This window comes from Equus caballus, chromosome 16, assembly GCF_041296265.1.
Source record: "Equus caballus isolate H_3958 breed thoroughbred chromosome 16, TB-T2T, whole genome shotgun sequence".
NCBI lineage: Eukaryota > Metazoa > Chordata > Mammalia > Perissodactyla > Equidae > Equus > Equus caballus.
In genome coordinates, this window is record NC_091699.1 from 14290202 (window position 1) to 14308312 (window position 18111).

An 18111-nucleotide genomic window follows, 5' to 3' on the forward strand; every position below is an offset into this window, starting at 1 on the left:
GAAGGACTGTGTCTACGGCAACTTTGCCGAGCAAGCTCCTGACCCTGGACTACATTTTCCAGGAGGCCTTGCGGCGCGCATGAGCAGAAAAGCCAGGAACCCTAGGGGCGGTAACTGTGGCGCGTCCCCTTAGTTCTGGGTTTCACGGGGAGTTTCGCAGCTCGCGCGCGGCCGAGAGGCAGCTGACTCCGCGCTCGGGCTGTAGGTGCGTCTCGCAGCGAAGCAGAGGGAGGGCGCGGCGAGCTGGCTCCCACCATGGCCGCGAACGTGAGTGTCTCTGTTCCGCCGGGCCACACCCGGGCTTCCCCATCAGCCGCGGCCTCCTCTTCCCCGGAGGCCGCCGAGGTCCGTCTAAACGGGCTGACCCCTCCGCGTGCCCGCTTCTGCGCCTCCGGGCGCTGTCCGTCGGTCCGGTCTCTCGGCCCCCGGCTCGGCTCGCGCGTCTGCGCGGAGGGAGGCGGGCTGGGAGGCGGTGCTCCCGGCGTTGGCCTGGGCGCTCGCGGGTCTCAGCCGGCGGAGCTCGAGAGCTGGTCGGGACCTCGGCGGGAGAGGGCCGTGCGCGGGAAGGGCGGGGCGGCCGGGACGGCCCGGGGAGCTGTCCAGCGGCGGACAGACCGCGCTGTCGGGCGGGGGGGGCCGTGAACCGAGGCTGCGATGCTAGCTTGGGAGCCCAGGCGTTAGGATGCCCGTGAGAGGGAGCGCTTCCCTGCTGCCGCGCCCCTCGTCCTCCTAGCGTGGATTTGGTTAGAGAGGCCCTGGCGGAAGGCGTTCCCTTTGAAAGGCTGCGGGCTGCTTCTCCCTACAGCCAGCCATTCTTGAGAGTCTGCCCATGTAAGTCCAGCATTCATTCAACAAACCGGCCACACCTCCCACCAGGGCGCTGGCTGTGTGAGAAGCTGGTGACTCACCGCTCCCTCCTCGGTAAGGGCTTCTGGGCCAGCTCAGGAGCCCTGCCAGCCCCGACACTCCCGCCCTCCTGCTTTGGTGGAGCGTCCTGGCCACTCTCCCCTGGTCTGTTACACCCTCTTCTCAGGCCCCTCCTCTGTCCCCGAGCGTCCTCTCTGCCACCCACACCCCCAGAGAAGCCAGGGTTTGTGTCACCCACAGCCCTGGCACACGCCGCCTTGAGTTAGGGTTGTCTGGGAGGCCTAGGAGCCTTGAGGGCTGCACCTAGAAAAGCCTCGGAGGTGGTCTGGGGGCCCAGGGTCGGCCCAGGCAGAGGGCAGGCTGCGTCCGGGAAGGTGTCATGGAAGGTGCTGGAGAACACAGGCTCTGGAGTCAGGCCGGCCTGGGGGCCAGTCCAGATTCGTCCTCTCAGTGGCTGTGTGGCCTTAATCTCTCGGTGTTTCTGTTTCCTCCTGGGATCCATTACTGTGAAGTTCTAGGGAGATGGTGCTTAGCACAGTGCCTAGCACACAGTAGGTACCTAATATGTGGAAAAGAAAGTTTATCTTCACAATGCTGGTGGGCAGAGAGCACCTCGGGTATGTTAGGACCTCACCTTCGCCAAGGAATGTGGAAGAGTTTGTGTATCCTCTGCTGCCAAACCTTGGTTGATTCATCCAGTAGCTGGGTGCACATTTACAGGAGCCACCAGGGCGGGTGAGGGAGAAAGATCTGAAGATGGTAGGGTGGAGCAGGGAGGCAACAGAATTTATAATGAGTGTAACAGTTGTCCTGTAACAGAGATGCTGTTACCATCTCCATGTTATAAGTGAGTGAACAGGATCAGAGAGGTAGAACAACATACCCAGGGTTGCACAGCAAGTGATTTTCAGGGCCTGTATGTCAACCTCTGTTCCCACAACTCATTGTTCATTGCTTCAGTCCCAGAGTGCTGGGACTGCGAGGGCATGTGTCACTGAGGATATATATACATGTATTTAATACACATCAAGGAGCCAACATCAAGATCGGGCTTACAGACGGCCTTGAAGAGAAGGAGAAAGGCATAGGAGGGGGCCGCTCAGGGCTGGGCGGGGCGAGGTGGCTGGCGAGGAGTGGGCAGGGAGGAGACGCCGTGATCCTCTGTGTCTACTGGGAGGTCCGTTCAGAGCACAGCCAGGTGTGTGACTCGCCACCACCCCTTCTGAGCCTCTGTTTTCTCATCCGTGAAGTGGGGTAGTGACAGCCCCCACCTCCTTAGGCTTGCCCATGACTGGCCTGTGATAGACTGGTGTGTTTGCCATTGTCATCATTGTCATGGCTGATGGTCACCTACCCGCCTGCAGCGAATTGCTCCACTAATATTTCCAAATGGCATGGAAGGTCAAGACCGTTTCTGAATGCGTTGGGCATCTGGTCCCTGGCAGGCCTGGGCTCATGGCATGTGGGAGAAGCAGAGAACGTGGCCTTTGCCTATTTCGAGCAGAGACTCCAACTTGAGTCTCTCCTGTGGCCCCAGCCCTGCACTCAGGGCCTGGCTCACTGGAGCACTCCCTGGGAGCCTCTGTACATCTTTGTGGCTTCTGTCAGCTCATCCCCAGCCTCCGTGCCAGGCTTGGTATCAGTTGCAGGGAAAGCTGCTAACCCTCCACCAGCCAGCACCTGTCCCCTGGGCACCGAGCCAGCTTGTATTTATGTCCTCGCCTCTCCCCACAACCTCTGTGTTGGATTATTGTCCCCATTTTACAGATGAGCAACTGGAGGACACAAAGGGCTTGAGCTGCTTGCCCCCGGTCTCATGGCTGGTGTGTGGCAGAACCCGGACTCAAACCCAGTCTTCTGGCTCCGCAGTCCCGCCCTGGGTGACAACACTCTCCATCAGCAGTGGACACACCCCAGACCATGCTCCTGTTGTCATTGGACAAGGCCTGACCCGCTGCCTCTGGTTTGAGGCTGACCGTGAACCCGCCTAGACGTGCCTTGCTGTCCCCTTTCCTCCCCACACCCCGCCGGAGAAGATGGGTACTGATCCCCAGGGAGCAGTTCCTCCGTCCTCACCGTTGCCCACACAGTTCTTCCTGCTGTAGATGCCCTCACCCCAGGGTCTGCCTCCTCCAGGGAGCCCGCCTTGATCGCCCGCTGGAAGGGGTCCGTCCTTTAGCACTGGATTCACTTCTCTCCCCAGACACTCAGCATGGCTGAGCGCTGTTTGTGTGACTCAGTGGCCCGTAAGCCTTTTTACCCTCCTCTCACCCCACCAAGCCAGCATGTCCCTCTGGAAGCTCAGCCGCAGTCTGTCAGATTGAATTAAAAATATGTCTGTAACGACCAGTTTTTAAAACAATCTGGGGGGCCAGCCCCATGGCTGAATGGTTAAGTTCATGTGCTCCGCTTCAGCGGCCCAGGGTTTCGCCGGTTCGGATCCTGGGCGCAAACATGGCACCACTCATCAAGCCATGCTGAGGTGGCCTCCCACATGCCACAACCAGAAGGACCCACAGCTAAAAATAGACAACTACGTACCAGGGGCTTTGGGGAGAAAAAGGAAAAATAAAATCTTTAAAATGAAATAAAATGATTTGGCAGTTTCTTAAAAAAACATACATCTTCCTTGTGATCCAGCACTTCCACTCCTAGGTGTTTACCCAATACCCGAGGGAAGTGGAAGCTCCTGTCTACATAAAGATGTGTACATGAGTGTCCTTAATATCTAAGAACGTGAGCCGACCAGGACAGATAGCCACTGGTGAATGCTCAGCAAACGGGTGTGCTCCTCTGTGGAGTACTACTCAGCCTTGAAAAGGCGTAAGCCACTGACACACCACCTAGGTGGACCTCAGGAGCCGTGCACTGAGTTAAAGGATCTTGACAAAAAAGAGTTTGTGCTGTATAATTCCACGTATGTCAAGTTCCAGAAGAGCCAACACGAATCTACAGTGATACAGATTCAAATGGTTGTCTCCCTGGTGGGCGAGGAGAGGGGAGGATTGGCAGGGCGGGGACACAAGGAAGATTCCTGGGGTGATAGAAATGTTCTGTAGCTCAGTCTGGGTGTTGGTCAGATGATGGATGCATTTGTCAAAACCCATCAGACTGCACACTTATTATCTGTGCATTTATTTTATAATTAAAAAGCAATAAAAGCTGAGTATAAATAAATAGCAAAATTCAGTTTATTTTCAAAACCGATTTTCTTTCTGATTTTTTTTTGAATTTTTCATTTTTCAGTATTCCAGTTCAAGTAACAGGAGAGAACATGTCAAAACTACAACCGAGCCCCAGCCAGGCTTCCTGGAGCGGCTGAGCGAGACCTCAGGCGGGATGTTCGTGGGGCTCATGACCTTCCTGCTCTCCTTCTACTTGATTTTCACCAATGAGGTAAAATGTTCAGGGTCCCTCTGTGCAGAGTGAGGGTCCCACAGCACCAGGATCAAAGGCTGTGAATCCAGAGGCTGGATTTGGTAATAAGGGCCGAGGTTTTACAAAAGAGAGGAGGAGGGGCTGCTGAATTAATCAGAATTCTTTCTGTTTTGACCCACCTCACAACTGACAGAATCAGGAAGCGAAATGGATCATTTTACATGTCTGAAATCCTGGGCGCGGTACCAACTTCAGGCATGGTTGGATCCAGGCATTCATGCTGGGTTACCAGGAATTTCCATTTCTCCAGCTCTTGCCTGTTTTTCTCTATTGTGGATTTCTCTTTGGCAGGCTCTGCCTTTGTGGTGGCACAGGTGGCCCAGCAACTCCAGAGTCACATCCAACCAGCTTAGCAACCCCAGAGAAAAGGGGAACCATCTCTTTGTAAATCAGTTATCAAAAGTTGCAGGGAGATCTCTCAGTGGCTGGCTTGGGTCTCAGTCCTCTCTCTGAACCAGTCCCTGTGGCCCGTGGATACACATTTTGATTGGCAGGTCTGGGTCACATAATTTGGACAGCAGTGCAGATTGGCCCATGTAACTTACATGGACCGAGAGGATGGGAGGGGAGGAAAAAGCAGGCGAAAATGAGGGGAGGGGTACAGGGCAGACAGAAGCCCCAGCTATTCCCACCATGAGGGCAGTCCTGAGATTGGTGGTGGGGTGGAGTGGTGGGACAAGGTCTGCCAAGAAAAGCAGGAATTCTGGGTTCCGATCCCAACTCTGCCACTTGCCAGACCTCAGTTTTTCAGCTGTAAAATGGGGAGATCAGCCTCAGTGCACCCAGAGGCCCATCCTGCGCTGACAGACTGCAGTAAGAACAACCGTCTCAGCCGTGCCTGAGTGTTGGCATCCTCACTCCCCTTTGCTCACAGGGCCGCGCCTTGAAGACAGCAACCTCCCTGGCCGAGGGCCTCTCGCTCGTGGTGTCCCCTGACAGCATCCACAGTGTGGCTCCAGAGAACGAGGGGAGGCTGGTGCACATCATTGGGGCCCTGCGGACGTCCAAGGTAGGTTTGGCAATGGTTGCCGGCCTGCCGGCGGCTTGGGACCTATTGCTGGATATTGTCTGCTCGAGGATTTGGAAAGCATGGGCCTTGGAGATGGACACGCGTGGGTGTGGTTTCCAACTCCACCGCTCAGCAGCTGTGTGGACCCAGCCCTCCTGAGTCTCAACATCTTCATCTGTAGCCTGGGGAGAATGATCATAACGAAGTCGGGGGCCAATTTTGCAGATGCACGGGATTGAGTAGCCAGCCTCTTGGCACAGTCCCGGGCACGTGGTGCGAGCTTTACAAACGGCGCTTCAGTGATTGTGATTAGCTCGTGTGTCCAGAGCCAGGCTCCACGGGTGCTTTCCTGTGGAAACACAATCACGTGTCCTTGGCACCTTGCTGTTGGGCCGTGCAGCCTGAGCCTGTACCATGCGGCTCGTGGCCACGGGAGAGTGCCAAGGCCTTGAACAGGCAGCTTCACTGGATTCTCCCACACGCAGCTGCTGTAGGACTCCACGCCCTGTCCCTGTTCCCCATTCCTGTTTCTCTTCCAGTCCAGCTTCCCCTGAGCCGGGCTTCTGGGCTGGTGTGAGTCTTAGCCCTTATTTTTCTTGGTTTTTTTGAAGCTCTTGTCTGATCCAAACTACGGGGTCCACCTTCCGGCTGTGAAATTGCGGCGGCACGTGGAGATGTACCAGTGGGTGGAGACGGAGGAGTCCAGGTGAGGCGCAGGGAGCGCAGGGTCAGCTGGGGGTAAGGAGGCGCAGACGCTACGATGACACGCAGTTGGCTTTCATTGTGACGCTTCTGAAATTGAAAGTATAAAATCTTCCTATCAGACAAATGCCAGATTACCCCACAATTGTCAGCCAGTGATCTTTTGGAGGTGGCAGGAACCTAACGCAGAGCGGCTCAAAGAGGAAAGCGGGAGTGATCGCTCTTGTCTAGGAAGTTATCCAGGGATGCCCATGCTCGAGGCATGACCGGATCCAGGCTGCAAACAGTGCTTTCCCGTGTGTCAGTCCTATCTTCTCTCCCGAGGGGCAGAGGCAGCCTCCCGGTTACATCCTGTCAGTTCTGACAGAACTCCCAAGGCAGGCTCCCATTGGCCAGGCAGGGTCCCCTGGAGCTGAGCAACATGGACTATGAGTAGGGAGGGGAGCTGGCCGGGAGTCGGGGAACCAGGACAGCTCAGCTCGGCTCGGAGAAGGGCAGCTGCAGGGGACTCTCCCAGGAAGTCCTGGAGCAGAGGGTGCAGGCAGACCTCTGAGCCCAGACGGCAGGGCTGGGCCCCTTGGTGTGAGCTCAGGATGAGAATGCTCTTTGCTCCGGTCAGGGCCTCGAGGGGTGGAACTGGCTGTCTGCTGGGGAGTGAGTGCCCCGTCTCTGGGCTGCTGCAGACAAAGCCTGCTCCACTGGGGAGTTTGGCCTGGTCGCTGCGAGCTGCTTCCTGTTGGAGATGCTGAGAGATTGGAATGCCTCCAGAGGGATGGGCTGACGCTGGGGCTGCCTGTGCTTTCCCTGCAGAGAATACACGGAGGATGGGCAGGTGAAGACAGAGAGGAGGTACTCCTACAGTGAGTACGGGGCCCCGCCCCTGCCTGCGAGCAGATGCTGGCATGTCCCTGCGCACATGTGCTCTCTGCTCTTGGCGGAGGCTGATGGCAGCAGGAAGGGTGCAGAACCAGGCGCGGGGATCCCTGGGTGCCGGTCCTCAGAGCCCTGCTCTCCTATCCATCCCATGAGGCTCGAGGAGCTGTCCCTTCGCCCCTCATGTGGTCACGGGTTTGGATAAGAGGATGCAGGGCCAGTAATCCTCAGACCTGTGGCCACTCTACCACCATTTCTGAGTTGTTCCCTCTCCCCACGACAGACACCGAATGGAGGTCAGAGATTGTCAACAGCAGAAACTTCGACAGAGAGATTGGCCACAAAAACCCCAGGTGAGAGCTGGGCCCCAGCCTGAGCACAGCCTTGCCTGCCACTGGCAGGTCCCACCTCAGCTTCCTCATCTGTGTAATGGGATTGACTGACTTCTGCCTCATGAGAGGATGAAAGCGTGGGACATGGCTCTGAGGCCAGCTCCTGTGCTGGGCACCAGGAGCACAGGGAGGCAAGACCCAACTTCTCTGACCCCAGACAAGCTCCCCTCAAACAGGTCACAAATAGAAGGCTTAGGCTGAGTACCTTAAAGGATTTGCACAGACTGCACCAGGGGGGCATTTTGTTACCTGTTAGCCATGGGGATGGCAGGACAATCAGGGAGGGCTTTCAGGAGGCAGTGGCACTCGATCCAAGCTTTCAGATGATTTTGGCAGAGGGCGGTTAGCAGCTCAGGGATGTGGGGATGGTGAAACGGGCGTAACACTGGAGCACAGCTGCCTGCGGCCACGGGCAGGGCTGTGCCAGGAAGGGCCTGGGACATGTGCACAGGGCGGCTTGGATGCTGCCCAGGGCTGGGGAGGGTCAGTGAGGGTGTGAAGGCCATGGAGGGCCAGCTGACGGCTGGTGGGGGGTGACATGGGCTGCCAGGGGCCTAGGCAAGAGACCTCTGAGGCTCTGGGGCACGGGAGACAGAGTGAGGGTGCTCCGTCTCAGGGGTGGAGCAGGGTGTAAAGTCAAGACGTCGGGAGCGCCTGGGCTGGTCTGCACTTGCCAGAGCCCCCAGATGGCAGCCCTTCCTGGCACAACCCAGAGGGACCAGAGCGCTCCCCGCTGGTGCCCCTCTTCACCGGCAGCGCTCTCTCCCACAGTGCGATGGCAGTGGAGTCCTTCACAGCAACGGCCCCCTTCGTCCAAATTGGCAGGTTTTTCCTCTCGGCAGGTACGTCTCCAGCCCCTTCAGGTGAGCCAGCACCAACGCAGAGGCCCTGTGCATCCACGCAGCCACCTCCTAGCACCCAGCCGGCCTGGGGCTAAAGGGTCCCACTCCCCTAGGCAGGGGGTCAGCTGGCACTTCCCCAGCATCATACTTTGGGCTGTGGGCCGGAGGGAAGGCAGATCCCAGGGTGCCAAGGCTCATGCAGAACGCTCGCACCCCGGCTGGGTTCCTCTGAAGCGCTGCTCTTGCAGAGAATGACCGCCAGGCACTGCTGCCGTGCCAGTTCTGGCCAGACAGCCGAGAGCCTTCCTCAGGTGGCCCTCGAGCAGCACTAGAGACCTGGCATCCAGCCCCGTGCCAGGAAGGGGGTGGGTCATTGCAGGCTGCCCCCAGGTGACTCCAAGAGAAGCTTTCAAGGGACAAGGTGGCATCACTGGCCACAGTAACTCCTGGGGCTCCTTCCCTGAGTCTGACCCTGGAAGGTGGGAGGGGAGGCCTGGAGATCCGGGGCGGCCATCTGTCCTGTCGCTCAGCTTGTGCCTGCTGTGCCTGCCGGCCCTGGCCTCAGGTGCTCTCTGTGCAGCCAGGGAGCCAGGCTTGGACATGGGTGACTGGACCCAAGGTGGGGTGGGGACAGGGCTAGGACCATTCCTGGAGCTGTGGTCACTCCGACTGGACAGGGAGAGGAGACAGGAAAGGCTTTCTGGAGGAAATGGTGACTGAGATGAGGCTGGCAGAGGACAAGCTGTGGAAGAGGTGGATTGGAGAAGGGCACACCAGGCCCGGAGGGGGCTGAGTCTGGAGGTGGCAGCAGGGCCAGGCTGTGAGCTGGGTGTGAGGGCGTCGTGGGCAGGGTGTCAGGCTGAGGGGCTTGCAGACCAGGGGTGTTTTAATTTGCATACTCTTGTTTCTAACCACCTCGCTTCTCCCAGGCCTCATTGACAAAATCGACAACTTCAAGCCATTGAGCCTGTCCAAGCTGGAGGACCCCCACGTGGACATCATTCGCCGGGGAGACTATTTCTACCACAGTGAAAACCCCAAGTATCCAGAGGTACGCTTGGGGGCTTGGGCTGCTCAGATAGCAAAGATCAGGGCCGTGGAGGAGCATGCCGGACAGCACGCAGGAGTCACAGTCCTGCTATCGACTCTGCCTCTGTTCTGTTGAACCTGTAGCTGCACTCGGCCAAATGAAATGGGAGAGGAGAGGCCTCCTGGGTGATGGGGACACGTGGGCTGACGTGGAGGCGGGGAGAGCACCAGCGCGGGGTTCGACGGCACCATGGGCCCAGGCCCAGGCTGACTGCCGCCTGCCTCACTCCCCTCACTTCTCTCCCACCCCCAGGTCGGAGACCTGCGCGTCTCCTTTTCCTACGCGGGGCTGAGCGGCGACGACCCCGACCTGGGCCCGGCTCACGTGGTAATCCAGCTCCCCCAGGGCAGACTGAGGCAGGGCTTCCTAACCTTCCTGGGCACAGACACTTCGGACAGTGTCGTGAATGCTCCGGACCCTCCCTCCAGGAAAAGCATTTAAGTGCTCACTTTCACCCACCGCCGGGCCTGCCTGGAGCAGTTTCCGAGGTCCGCGTCCCCGCAGCCACCCTGGACGCCCGTGGGCCCTGCCCTAGGAGCTGCAGTTCTAGAGGCGTCTCATGATTATGCCTGATGAGAGTTCTTCCCATCACACACGGGCCCTCTTCCCCCAGCCCGTTTTTCGCTCTGTCAGTACTGGGTCTCGTGTTCCTGAGCCCGTCAAGTGCAGTCCCGCCCCTGCCCCTGCTCTGCCCGGAATCCTGCTTCTGCCCAGGGTCCTCCCTGGAGCTTGGAGTGGAGCCGATTGGCCGACCTCGGGGGGCTGCTGTACGCCGGGCGAGGTGTGGAGAGAGGCTCCGGGGCTGGCCTGGGTCTCCTCACTCCCCTAGTCGGCACACAGTGCAGAGGGGCGCTGGGACCGGGCGGGCTGATCATCCCCTCAGGTCTAACCCCAAATTCTCTGACCAGGTCACCGTGATTGCCCGGCAGCGGGGTGACCAGCTAGTCCCATACTCGACCAGGTCCGGGGACACCTTGCTTCTCCTGCACCATGGGGACTTCTCAGCAGAGGTGAGTTGCTGCTGCCCCCTGCATGATGGGGGGACAGGCAGGTCCTCCACTCTGGTGGCTATTTAGTAAGCTCCTACTACTAGAGGGCCTAGCTGGTGCCATGAGGCAAGAGAGGGAAATAGAAGGAATAAGAATCTCCGTGTGTGTGCCAGACTGGGCCAGGTGCTGAGGACAGACCCGCAAGCAGAACAGCCTCGTCCCTCACAGGCTTCCCGCCGTGTGGGGGAGTAAGGACACATGGTGCGGAGCGTTGGGAGGGGCGGCAGACGCTCTGAGACAAACAGACCCGATCACAGAAGGCTGCTTCAGCACTAGTCAAGGCGGTGACAATTTGAGTGACAGTTTGCTGAGTCCCAGCGGAAGGGAATCGGTCAGAGCTGGAGGAGTCGGGGTCCCTCAGTAGCTCAGGCAGGACGGTATTCATCATGTCAGGGGCACCGGGAGTGCCCGAGTGGCCGCCGCCCCAAGAGGAGGGCGCGGGGTAGACGAGGCTGCTGAGCCCGGAGGCCCCCGTGAGGATGCGCTGCCGCTTTAAGAGCACTAGGGGCAGCGGGGCTTGGAGCTGCAGAGTCCAGGACTGCGAGGGAGGGCGGGTGCCTCAGGGACAGTGGTCCCAGGCCTGGCAGCCCTGTCCCCACTCGTGAAGCGGGGAGGGTCCTGCCTCAGCTGCGAGGAGCAGAGGTGCTCAGAGGCGCTGGTCTCTTCAGTTGCGTGCCTTAAATGTTAGCCTTTCTTCTCCCAGGCAGGAAATCCTACTCTTCAACAGGAAAACAGTTTTTACTTTGTTGTTGAACACAGCGTGTCACTGGTGGGACGTTCCATACTTGCCTTGAACAGGACTGTGGGATTTTCATCCAGAATTGGCTTGGAAGAGACAGGCAGGCAGCAGGGCTTAGCTGTGACCCTCTTGAGCCTGTCATTAGGCCCTCAGCTGCCATCCCTCTCACTCCAGCCCCCAGCCCCGGGGTCGGGGCATGTTGTGGGTAGGGGCTGTGCCTACTCCTTTGGCCAGGACGAGGGTGTGGTCAGGCTGTGGCCCAGAGCACAGTTGCCAACGTCAGGGTGGGGCTGCCACCTCCAGCCTAGTAGGTCATGAGTCACCCTTTCCACCTGCAGCTCCCGGGGCCCTAGGGAGTTTCTGACGTGAGGAGGCCCTGTCCCGGCCTCACTTTCTCTCCCAGAGCCCCAGCCGTGGCTTGGCTTCCAGCCTCTTGCAGGTGGAGGCCCACGTCTCAGAGCTGCCCACAGAGAGGAGCGGCGGGGCTCCTGGCTTGCACAACTCCCAGGAGGGAAGGCTCTGACAGACCGGCAGGAGCAGCGCGGGGTCTCTGCCAAGCGGGGAGAGAAGGCCTTGAGCTGAGGAGGTGGCGCATGGCCCTGAGGAGAAGCCAGAGCCTGCGAGCCAGGATGCCCACGTCCCAGGTCTGGGGCGGGAGAGTGCAGGGAGGACGATCGTGGACTCTGCCTGCCGCTGGCGGTGGGGCCCAAGCTGGCTCTCTCCTCTCTTAGCCTGCTGCCTCCTCTGGAAAATGGAACCTTTTGTATTATTGTTATCACCTCCGCCTTATTTGGTGGTTGTGAAGGGTCTTCATTCATTCAGTGTGTTTTTATTGAGCACCAGGGACACAGTGAGGGACAAAACAGACATGGCCCCTGCGCTCAAGCCTGTAGCTTAGTCAGCTGCTTCGGGTGAGACCGAGTGGGTTACTTGTCCTCTCAGAGCCTCAGTTTCCTCTTCTGTAAAGTGGAAATAAGCATGCCTACCCTCAGCGGTGAAATAAGATAATACTTAGAAAGCATGTGGGACGCGACTGGTAACTAGAAAGCAGTAAGTGTTAGTTGCCATCACTGCTGTTACAGTAAGGCCAAGGGAGCCCGACTCAGCCTGGGGTCGGGGAGGCTCTGAAGAAATGGCACTTAGGCTGAGCCTGGAAGAGTGCAGGAGCTGGCAAGGCAGGATTAGGTGTGTGCAAAGGCCCCAAGGCAGCAGACACTTGACCTGATCTCTGGACAGGCAGCCAGTGGGGCTGGGGTGTAGACGGTGGGGCTGTAGCAGGTCACAGTGTGGAGAAGGAGGTGAGGGTGGCAGGAGCACATGGGCAGGGGGCAGGAGGCTGCCGCAGCGGTCCAGGTGGGAGACGGTGCCGACACAGGGGAGGGGTGACGGTGGTGAGAGATTTGGGGAAGTGTGGACACAGCGTTGCCAGGACTTGCGTATGGCCTGGATGGGAGGTGGTGAGGGAGGAGCGAGCCACGTTTGACACCCAGGTTTCGGCTTGTGCAGGGGGCGGGTGGCTGCTCCACCTGCCGAGACAGAGATGATGGAGAGGAGCAGTGGGGTGGAGGCTCCAATGTTGGTGTCAACGTGCCAAGACGTCAAGTGGAGATGTCTCTTAGGCAGTGGGAGCCCCAGGGGTGAGGCACAGAAAGGTGCCAGAGCTGCAGCTTTAAATGAGGGCCTGGGCATCGAGAGGGGTCCCTGGGGTGGGGGCAGCAGGGGGGGGCGTGGAAGAATTTCAGCATTGGAAGGACAGCCAGAGGGAAGGAGCAGCCTGAGGAGGAGGGAGACCAGGAGAGTGCAGCGTCCCCGACCCTGAGAACCGAGTCTGAGATGGAGTCAAAGACTGCACGGAGCATGTCCCGGGGGCAGCACACACACTCAGACATTGCCACTGTGGCGGGTGGTGACCAGCGACCCCTGGGTGCTGCTGCAGTGTGGAGGGGGCTAAGCAGGCTCTCCCTGACAGGACAGCGAGCTAAGGACGCAGGAAGGAGGTGGGCTGTGACCTGAAGGCCATACCTCCCCCTGCACCTCTGGGCCTTGCTCTGGGCCGTCCCAGCGGGAGAGGCCCTTAGACCTGGGTGGGAGATGTGCCCTCCTCCCTCCGATCTGTTCAGAGGGGCCAACAGCTCCCGGGTTGGCACGCCTCCATCAGAGACATGCAACATGAGCCCTCCCTCCCACCCACTGTGTCCCACAGGAGGTGTTTCGTAGAGAGCAGAAGAGCAACGCCATGAAGACATGGGGCCTGCGGGCCGCCGGCTGGATGGCCATGTTTACGGGCCTCACCCTGATGACGCGGATCCTCTATACCCTGGGTAGGTGTGGACGGGGCTGGGGGTCCTGCCCCCGCTACAGCCCCAGGTGCCTCTGCCGTGCTGACGACAGCACTGTGTCAGCTTTTCCCGCCTGACGGGTGCTCCCTGGGCAGAGGAAGGCAAGTATGAAGGACAAGAGGCTGCCAGGGTGCGGGCTGGGTGGGTGCTGACTCCCAGGAGGCTGGTTCAGCTTCCGTGATCCGAAGGTCTGGCCCACCCATCCCCGGCTCGCTCACTCGTTCATTCCTCCATCCCTTCCTTCCACACGAACAGCCGTGGTGCGGAGGCTGGCCAGCCTTTGCAGTGAGCCAGACCTGAGGTCTGTGATGTCAGAGCTCTGGATGCTGGGGCTGTTCCCTTGTCTCAGCTTCAGGTACCTCACACCTAACCTGCAGAATTTTGTGAAATATTTGGCAAATAAGAAATACTCTAAAACTGTTATGGCTTCCCTCCCCACCCCAAGACCTGGGCTAGATTTGGGGCAGCCAGCGAGATTGTGGCCTTCTCACTTGGCCTGGGGTTGGCACCAGTGAGCCCAGTAGCTGCCTGAGTGACCTAGCCTGGCCCAGGACAGAGAGCCCAGCGTGACTGAGTAGGTGCTGGGCCTAGACTGTGGCTCTGGGAGGACAGGGCTCCTCGGGGGACTCCCCATCCAGGCCTTTGCCCCACTGTGTCCCAACCAGTCAGACGTTTCCGTCCAGCCTTCTCTGGGCCCCACCACAACCTCTCTCCCACTTACCCTTTCCAGCTGCGGACAGGTCTGGCTGCAGTCCTTCCCGGACTGGCAGAGCTGGGAGGGCCGCTGCCCTTGTTTTACAGACAGGAAACTGAGGCCACAGGGAAAAGGACACTTCCTCTGAGGCTTTCCTGGGACAGCTGGATTGTGCCCAGAAAGACCGGCCAGGTCTTGGGTGCCATTCGGGAGAGGTTAGAATTTGAACAGACTCCCCCGCCGTTCCTTTGCACTAAGCCCGTTGTGGCTGTGTGACCTTGGACAGGCATTTTCCCTCTCTGAGCCTCAAGTCTCCCATTGTCTCCCAAGATGAAGAGCTGGGAATCTGTCTCAGAGGGCCCTTTGAATGTCTGACAGTCTGTGATCCTGGAATGCTGACACTCCAGGGTCAGGACAGATGTCAGAGCGTGCCAGGATCCAGAGTGCAGGGGGGGTGGTTCAGGAAGCTACACCGCAGCATTCATTCATGCCTGCATTCGTTCAGTAAGTGCTTCCCAAGTGCCTGCTGTGTGCACGACACTGCTCTAAGCCCTGGAGACCACGCAGTGAGCAGGACAGACAAGGCCCCTGTCCTCTCAAGGCCCAGGGCAACGGTGAGAGCTCAGGGTCTGGGCTCAGTCAGTCGGGAGTTGACATCCTGGTCCTGGCACTTTCTGGCTGTAGGACTTTGGGCAAGTTGAACTCCCTGGGTCTCAGTGACTTTGTGGGTGAAATGAGGTTAAGCACAGTACCAGCTTTGAGCATGAGGCTTTGGTAAGATGGTGCACATAGTGCCTGACACATGGCCAGCACTCAAAAACATGAGCTCTGCTGGTTACGAGGGCCAGCTAGGGGTGCGGATGGGAAGAGACCAAGGTGAACCATGAGCTGACCTGCAGGGTCCTGTAGTCGTGGCAGGGCACTGGGGCTTGCTCTGCAAACCCAAGGGTGCCAGGCCACTGGGGCCTCCTGGGAACTGACTGAAGATCCCCCAGTGGACATCAGCTACAGAATGCCAACTTGGAGGGCAGGGCAGGCCAAGGAGAGGGTAGTTCTCTATGGATTCAGCTGGATCCTAGACTTGATTATATTGGGGCAACAGCTGTGAGATCCTTGAAGGCAGAGGCCACCTTAGGCCTATTTATTTCCCTTGGCCCCTGCACAGAGCCAGGCACACAGGTAATTGGTAATGACTTGCTGCATGAATGAACAGACACCTCCAGGAACGGCTGAGGGGCCCAAGTAGACACCACGGAAGGTTCTGGCCACAGTCTTCGTAAGGGTGCAGCACACAGGGTATTTGAGTGTCACAGGCGAATGTCTTTACATTGGCCTCAGCTGCCATCAACACAGAATCTTTGCAGAGCACTTTGCGCGCCTTCTCCCTGGATGGCGGCTCAGTGCCCAGCCACAGCTCTGGTGGGCTCCTTCCTCATGGATTTCCATCTGCACTAGGAGGTTCTTTGCTCCTACCACTGCCCCCTCCTCTCCTTGGTCACCCGGCAGCTGGGGCCCCCGCCCGTCTAGAGACAGGACCCACCTGCTGATGTCCTGAGAAGGCGGCGTGGCGGCCCTGGAAGCCTCACTGCCTTTCTCTCCCCACAGTGGACTGGTTCCCCATCTTCCGAGACCTGGTCAACATTGGCCTGAAGGCCTTCGCCTTCTGCATGGCCACCTCGCTGACCTTGCTGACCGTGGCTGCGGGCTGGCTCTTCTACAGGCCCCTCTGGGCCCTCTTCATCGGCTGCCTGGCCCTGGTGCCCATCATCATTGCTCGGACACGGGTGCCAGCCAAAAAGCTGGAGTGAAGCAGGCCCTGGCACCCACCAGACACCCGCGTGAGCCCCCGGATCCAGGCCGCCCCCTGGCCCCACCCCACTCCACGCCCGAGCATGAGTCTGCATCCGTTTTGGATTCTGCACCCACCCCGCTCTGCAAGGGGCTGGACTTGACCGCGTACGTAGGTGTCAGGTTTGGTGTCCCTCAGTTAGCATCGTCCCCAGCCCTTCTCTTGCCAGCAGGCAGCTCCTGTCTTGTAGCATGACAGGCATTCTCGTCTCCTTTTCTTGGGACCGAGTGTCGCCGGTCCACACATCTCACTTCACTGATGTCTGCAGACAACGAGGTGGTGATGCTCGGAGACCTGCGCCTATCACTGCTGCCTCTCATTCCTGGAGGTGAGCGCCTGGGCTCTGCCACAGCCACACCGCACCCTAAAGGGCCACCGTCACAGTCGCCTTGGAACAGGACCGCAGCAACAGGACAGAGCACTCTCCTACCCTACGAGGGAGTTGAGATTTAAAAAACAAAACAAAAAAACCACCGGAATGATTCACATTTCAGACTGTTACAGAAAAACACGCTTTAATGCGTCAGTGGAAGTTGATTCAGAGCACAGAAAGGTGTTAAGTGGGGGTGTGGCTTACCTGGTGAGAAAAACTATTACTTCTGTCAGTATTCTGGGTTGCTGGGACGCTTTAAGATGCTTTGGACCAAGTGTTTCCACCCTTGGAGAGGGGACTCGCCAGGGCAGAGAAAGGCTTTTCCTTTCATCTTCTGGCATCAGAAACTACCGATTTACTTGAATGATTCAGTTTTTAGTCAACCATCAAAGGAAGACGTTGGAAGCTCTGTTCTGTTAGGTGGGCTCCTCACGGTGACCTCCCATCGGCCAGAATCAGGGATCAGAGACCTGGAGCCTGCTGGAGTCCAGCGCTCTTGTTTGACCTTGTTCCTTTCATCACATCAATGCTTCTACATGAGTGTCCAGGCCTCACGTGGCGGCTTCTGAGTGGTTGGTTTATCTGTTAAGTGTCCACAGCTTTACTCCTAATTAAAACCTACCCACGCTTAATTCACTTAGTTTCTAAGTTTCATACCCTTTGAAAGATAAACTATGTTATAACCATGATGCCTTAAAAGACTCTTTGTATGTCCTTTATCTTTTTGCTATTTGGAAATTGTTCTGCTTTGCTGGAGTGCTTGTTTTAGCAAGTAAGTATTTGGTAGTCAAGTGAGGGGTCAGAACTTCTGAAACTAGTGAGCTAATCTTCTTCTTGTCCTGGGTCATCTGTGCTATAAACGGAGATTCTTCGTGTTAAAAACAGCCAGTCCCAGCGATGATTTATCTGGGTTGAAGGATTGAAATAGTATTCACTACTGCTTGTTAAACAAGCAGTTTCATCAATCTCTCAACTTTTAAAGGATGCTTTTGGAGACAACACTGTAACTAGATGATGGTGAAATGCAAAATCCTTGGGATCTGGTTTGTGCAATTTTTTCTAGCAGATTTTAAATTACTGCCAATTTCAAAAGTGTTGTTAATGAGCAAAATAATGTTAGAGAGATATTTGAAGCCTTTGGAAAATCATGAAATTTGTATTATCTTTGTATTTCTGATAAAAATTGAAAATAAATTTTTAAATATCTTTTGTTATAGGACCTTGCCATTATCCCTTCTTTTTCTGGCATTCTTTCTGAAATTTCTCTTAAAGAATTAACCATAGAATTTATTAAGAACGATATGAAGTTTTAGAACTCAATTCTACTTTGCTTTTAGTGGTTAAAATAGGTTTCAGTTTTTTAAAAAGGCATCTCAGGGGCTGGCCCCGTGGCTGAGTGGTTAAGTTCGCGCGCTCTGCTGCAGGCGGCCCAGTGTTTCGTTGGTTCGAATCCTGGGCGCGGACATGGCACTGCTCATCAAACCACACTGAGGCAGCGTCCCACATGCCACAACTAGAAGGACCCACAACGAAGAATATACAACTATGTACTGGGGGGCTTTGGGGAGAAAAAGGAAAGAAATAAAATCTTTAAAAAAAAAATAAAAAAAAAAATAAATAAATAAAAATAAAAAGGCATCTCAATATTCCTGGCACTAAGAAGTCTAACATAGCAAAGCCTACTTTGTTTGGACTGATTTCAAATGAATGACTCACACTTCACCCATCTTCAGAATGTGCTGGAAGAGACGGAGCCACAGCACTATCCCGTGCAAAAGGCAGCGTGGGCTTTGGGTTGGGACAGACCTGAGCTCTGTTCCCACGTCTGTGATGCTTGGCTGTCTGGCGGGCTTGT

At 57.1% G+C, this 18111-nt stretch overlaps 1 protein-coding gene across 1 annotated transcript; it reads left to right on the forward strand.

Annotated features, from left to right (window-relative positions):
• Positions 1 to 51: 51 nt before the first annotated feature.
• Positions 52 to 17472, forward strand: TMEM43 (transmembrane protein 43). The gene is made up of 12 exons (XM_001489793.7): positions 52 to 267; positions 4114 to 4263; positions 5180 to 5314; positions 5926 to 6020; positions 6827 to 6876; positions 7173 to 7242; positions 8053 to 8123; positions 9053 to 9174; positions 9466 to 9540; positions 10122 to 10223; positions 13205 to 13322; positions 15640 to 17472. Exons 1-12 carry the CDS (start codon positions 256 to 258, stop codon positions 15840 to 15842), a joined length of 1203 nt encoding a protein of 400 aa, XP_001489843.2. The 5' UTR covers positions 52 to 255; the 3' UTR covers positions 15843 to 17472.
• The last annotated feature ends 639 nt before the right edge of the window (positions 17473 to 18111 follow it).